Below are 6,000 nucleotides of genomic sequence, written 5' to 3' on the forward strand. Positions count from 1 at the left end.
TGTCTGCTTTTGCAATTAAGATACTTCGGCAGTAGTGTACTTTGAACTTTTTGGTAGTTAGAAATTTTTTCTCAACAAGCTTATTTAAGTAAGGCCTATATAGGAGTGAACATTTTTATTTAAAAAATGTCAAATTGATTTTCATGACAAAGTAGATTTATGAATCTGATGTTAGTTTGTCAGTGTCCCCCCATTTGCCACAAAGGTGACACAGGAATTACTGCTCATTTCTGGAAATTGTATGTTGCTTACACCCAACCATATTCAGGAAGGTATTTGTGAGGCCACTAAGATTAAAGTAAAGATCAATGAAAACATCTTCAATGTGTATTGTTTCAGATTCAGTTAACAGAGAGGCTCCATTATGTCATGTGCTGGCAAAAATAGAGAGATGAGAACTAAAGCTTAAAGGAAGAAACTTCCAATTCTGTTTTATAGCTAATAAAATATATCACATAACTTCATCTGTAACATGCCACAGCAGTATCATTCATGTTTTCTGAAGTAGTTTCTCTTTTTGACAAAGAGTTCATCTTCGGCCAGATTAGAGTGCAAATGCAGGTAGTATAGTATCTGCCTAAAGTAGTCCCTAATCTATTTTGGGAACCTTATAAAAGGAAATTAAAAGGCTAGTGTGTTAGAATTTTCAGAATACAATTAAGACTTAAAATAAGAATAGTTTACAAGAAAATTTTCAAAGTGATATTGCTATTACATGTGCAAACATGCTTTAATTTAAATGGAAGACTTACTTTAGGTGAAGTTTCTTTTTTGTCCCCTGCAGGATAAAAAAATTAAAACCATGATTTTTAACTACCACCTTGAAAATCAACTACGTTATGCTGAAGTATTTCTGAAAACTATTACAAGGTTCAAAGTAATCCCTTGTAATTCAATAACATAAAGGCTTTTTGGTTTTCTCTTTGAAAAATGGTAATATAAACTACAGTATTCCATTTGCAGATAACGTTATCTGCCTCTTGAGGCAGATTAAATTTTTTTAAAAGCTATTCAATGTATGTAATTTCTGAAGCATTCTTTCTTTATGTAACTCATTTTGGTTGTTTTCAATTATTTTTAAGGAGGTTTAAGCAAAGGACAGCAATGCACAAATCCTTCACAAGGAACAAAAAGGTAAGTGTTTTTTGGAAGTTTGCGTATGCAATTTGTTTGAAAATAATAAAGTCTAGAAAAATATTCAGTGTTGTAAAACCTGTGTTGGTATGCATTGTATATTTTAACCACTTACTGTTTGTTTTTTTCCCTCCCTTTGTTTAACCCTAGGTCTGGATTAACAGCTTCACAGTCAGTATCAAAAAAACCCAAGGCAAGCAATTCCAAACATACAATCAAAATGTTTTTTAAATGATTGTGTAGCAATGTGTTCTATATGAAGCATTTCATAGAGTTTTATGACTGCAAGTTAATTTAGCATTGGCAGTAGGCTGGATTCAGGTGCCTGTCATTTTGGAACCATTCCATATCTATGTAATAAGAACATGATATCTGAGATAGAAGAAGAGGTAAAATGAAGGGGCCCTTTTCCTTTTCCTTTTCCTTTTCCTTTTCCTTTTCCTTTTCCTTTTCCTTTTCCTTTTCCTTTTCCTTTTCCTTTTCCTTTTCCTTTTCCTTTTCCTTTCTTTCCACTTGTTTCCAAGAATCAGAATTTGGTAGCACTTTGATTTAGCTCCCTAGAATACACAGGAATCATTAGCTAGGGTGCTCCACTGTACTTACTGAAGGCTCTCTTCCCACACCTGAACTTCTGTCTTCCCTATTGAAAAAATAAAAGTATGAGATGAACTGTGTGATAACAAAGAGGAGTTGAGTTGCTCAATTTCAGATAATGTTTGTCTTCGTAGTGGACACAAAAATGTGTTAGTCTCCCAGTTACACAGAATAAAACAAGAACTTAGAGCACTATCAAACTCTCATTGTTACTGAAAATTAATTCAGTAAGAGTTGATTGACCAGATCTGAAGGACTCATCATGGTGAGATATACAATGACTTCACTTATTTAAAAAATGTTTAAAAATCTGTTGAGTGAGAAGATTCGTCCAGGATACTCAGACAAATGCTGTTTCATCTTTGGTCTTTCCAAAGGGCCTGAAAACTTTTTTACCGTTTGAAATTGTTACCAGTGAGTAGCACTAAATTTACTCTAAATAAAAGGTTTCATGGTGCAATAATAATGAATTACGTGCCAATACAAGATAATGAACTTTCTTATTGTTTAGCTATCTTTCTCTTTTAAATTATTTTGTATTGCTGAATAAAGTGTATTCTGTGAGTGCATATGTGGAAAAAGGAATGTAAGTGCAAATATTTAAAATGCTCTGTTTAGATTTTTTTTCTTTCACACCAAATTGTTTAAAGACATTTTATTATAATTAAATATTTATCATAAATAAATATTTATCATAAATAATTTATTATAACATATTTCTTAGAAGTTATACAAACAGTGCCAAGCCCTATAGGAAATATAAATTGCTTTTTTAACTGCAAGGTCTTTTAAAGAAGTGGCTGCTGTAGAAGCATCTATTTTGCTGTTCAACTGTATCAGGATTTCCTTGCTTTTTAATCAAACAGATGTATACATGGTATATGTTAGATGCTCAAGCTCAGTTCAGAATATGCTTTCCTGTTTCCAGAATTGCTGGAATGATTACACCATCTCTACCTGCTTATCTGTTTGTTTGTCAGATGCCACTGTACCCACAGCTCTGTCACTTGAATTCATGTCAGTGCTCCCTTACCTTCTTTGGACCAAATCAGCTGGACTAGTTCAAACTTTAAATTGACTCAGTCAGCTTTTTCAAACTGGGTCAGTGAGCACTCAGCATGAGCTATTCTGTTGACAGGCATGGGAACTTCTCGTAGAAAAGACATAAAAACAACTGAGGGAATATAAGTCTCCCAACTGCTGTTTAGAAAGTGAACACCTATCCCTTTTTTAGTTTGTATCTCTGATTCAATAAAGTGTAGAATCTAAGTATTACCTTGTCATAGTGTGTATATGTCTTTAAAACGTCTATTTTTACATAAGCATTACATAGCAAAAAGTAAGCTACTCTTACGTGTTTGAAAAAAATAAGTTGTCTTAGCCTCAAAAGTTGCCTTGCCATCTGTTTAAAAAGGAAATGTCATAGAGTTATCCTAGTGTCATGAAAAGGTTGTGGATGTGTCAGTATGAATGAGAAAATAAAACTCAGTGTGTGAGTGTAAAAGTTACTTATTACAATGCCATTGTGCATTGACCCTGACTGGATGCCAGGCAGACACCAAAGCTGCTCTTTCACTCACCTCTGCAGCTGGACAGGGGAGAGAAAATATAGTGAAGGGTTCATGGGTTGAGACAGGGAGCAGAAGAGATCACTCATCAAATACCATCATGGGCTAAGCAGGCTCTAATTAGAGATATGAATTGAATTTGTCACTAAAAAAATGAGAGCAGAATGAGAAGAAAAGTTAGACCTTAAAAACACCTTTCCCACATCATCTCTCCTTCCCAGCTCTACCTCCTCCCCCAGTGGCACACAGAGACAGGGAATGGAGGCTATGGTCAGCTCCTCACATGTTGTTCCTGCTCACAGAGAGGAATCTTTCCCCTGCTCCAACATATGGGGTCCCTCCCATGGGAGACAGTTCTCCATGAACTTCTCCAACATGAGTCCATCCCTTGGGCAACAGATCTGTGAATTGCTGCAGTGTGGGTCACTCTTCCATGCGGTGCAGTCCTGCAAGGAGAGGCTGCTCCAGTGTGGGTCTCCCATGGTGTCACAAGTCCTACCAGGAAACCTGCTGCAGCATGGGCTCCTCTCTCCACAGGTCTGCAGGTTCCTGCTCCAGTGTGGGCTTCCCATGAGGTCACAGTCCCCTCTCAGACACCCACCTGCTCCAGCGTGGGTCTGTCTCCTCCATGGGCTGCAGGTGAATCCCTGCACCTCCCTGACCTCCATGGGCTGCAGAGGCACAGCTGTCTCACCATGGGCTGCAGGGGCATCCCAGCTCCAGGGCCTGGAGCATCCCTGTCCCTGCTTCTCCAGTGACCTTGGTGTGTACAGAGCTGTTCCTCTCACATATTCTCACTCTGTTCTTCTGTGGTCACAATTACAATTTTGCAATAATTTTTTTTTTCTCAAATCTCTTATCAGAGAGACCTTACCACTGTTTCTGCTTGGCTCAGTCTTGGCCAGCAGCAGGTACATCTAGAGCTGGCTCGAATTGCCTTTGCTGGATATGGAGGAGGCTTCTGGCAGCTTCTCACAGAAGCCACCCCTGTAAGACCTCTGCTACCAAAGTTTAATTAAGCAAACCAAATACAAAGTTGTGTGTGTTTACTAGTTTCAAGTCCTTTTTTCCCATACTTCTTATAGTTTTTAATACCACACTTATTACTGTTTTTATCTGAAGAAGGCCTTCAGTTAATGATTAAGCATTGTCGACAATTTCTGTGATACAATTTTTCTTCTTGTTTCTTGTGGAGAAGACTGTATAACCAATGTCTTTGTTTTGCATTTTCCTCAGTGACTCTGTGTGTTATTCAATTGATCTTAAATTAAAATCTGGTTTTATTAATATGTGACAGTTTCTTTTTAGCTGTCTTAAATTAAATTTAAATGACTTTCCGTATGTCAGCCATTCCACACTTGCTATATCCATAGTTCTGAAGCATGTGAATGATCTAGGTTAGCATCAGATGCAACTTCTTGTGTAATGTAAGTACCTCCTTATTTAAGGTATGCATATAAGTACTTAATCTTGAATTCCTCCTTTAGTTGAGTAACAAAGGATGGTGATTCTGTGACCTCTCTCTGCCATTTCTGAAGAAAGGAGTTTAGACAGTCTATACATTCAACATGCTTGGTCTTAACCTTACATTTTAATTTTATATTGGCTCTACTCATTTCTGTATGTATTACTATTGTTACCTTAAGTATTAAAGAAAGTGCTCAGATTTCCTGTCAGAGTGAGAGCTCTGTGAAGGCAAGTAAGGAATATGTTACAGTACTTCCTTGCTCTGCGCTTTGTTTTGGATTCTTCAGCTCTGTAAGTTTCTGTGTCAGTCTGTCTGCAGTCTATGGAGGCCATCTGAAAGAGTCAAGATTGTAGGAAGTGGTTAGAGAATGTGCTAAACTTGCTTCACATAACATTTAAGCACAGGATACGCTGGGAAATAGTATTGTGCATTAGTAATTAGAACTGGAAATTAGCAGCTGGTGTTTCATGACTGAAAATTATGATTTTACTGTAACTGATGCTCTGTATGAGCATCCTTTAGTGCCAGCTTTGTAGGCTAACCTAATCACTCCGTAGTTGTCTGTTGTCACTCGTTTTGAAAAGGAGCATTAACTGTGGAAACAGTCTGTATTACCATAAGTAATACAGACCTACCTTTCTTCCTTTTAAGAAATTGCTGGAACATTTGACTCACAGAAAACCTCCATGATTCAGTTATGGCTAAATCAGTTATGGCTTGTTCTTTTCACTGAGCTTACTTTCCCAGGGTTGTTTTCTCTTTCAGCTGAGTTACATTCACCTACTGGAAGTACAGTTGGTGAAATTGTCTTATCAGACTGAAGTGTATCAATTGTAAAGATTTTTTTACATCACAGCCTCTCTATACCAAAAGTGTTTAAAGGAGATAAGAACTGTGAAATCTATTTATTTATGGTAAGCAGAGTCTGAGCAAATAGTTTTTGTATCCAAATACATTAAATTTACAAACTCTTGAGTCTTTTAGATTAATTTTATTATGGAAAGATATGGTGTTAGTCATCTTGGAAATTAATGTGATTGTGTAATTTAATTTAAGATAAAAATTACGGCAAAGGAACTCCAATGTGTCTACAATTGTGCGAGGCTGAATACTGGTGGTTCTGCTTTCTTGGAACTACTTTTCCTATATTTATTTTGAAATAGCAATATCAAAGGCTGTTTTTAAAGTAAAATTCAAGGTAGTCACTTTAAAAAAAATTATGCCCTGTTGTGGAAA

The 6,000-nt window shown here is 36.6% G+C and overlaps 1 protein-coding gene across 9 annotated transcripts in view; it reads left to right on the forward strand.

Moving 5' to 3' along the window:
- POLK (DNA polymerase kappa) overlaps nucleotides 1-3,000 on the forward strand; it is a 35,021-nt gene extending 32,021 nt beyond the window's left edge. For all 9 annotated transcript variants that reach the window (XM_077171201.1, XM_054651809.2, XM_054651810.2 and 6 more), the window contains 2 exons: nucleotides 1,083-1,134; nucleotides 1,285-3,000. In XM_077171201.1, coding sequence (XP_077027316.1) covers nucleotides 1,083-1,134; nucleotides 1,285-1,369 — 137 coding nt within the window. In that variant the 3' untranslated portion in view covers nucleotides 1,370-3,000. The remainder of the gene's footprint in view (nucleotides 1-1,082; nucleotides 1,135-1,284) is intronic.
- Nucleotides 3,001-6,000: the final 3,000 nt, after the last annotated feature.

Source organism: Agelaius phoeniceus, chromosome Z, assembly GCF_051311805.1.
Source record: "Agelaius phoeniceus isolate bAgePho1 chromosome Z, bAgePho1.hap1, whole genome shotgun sequence".
NCBI lineage: Eukaryota > Metazoa > Chordata > Aves > Passeriformes > Icteridae > Agelaius > Agelaius phoeniceus.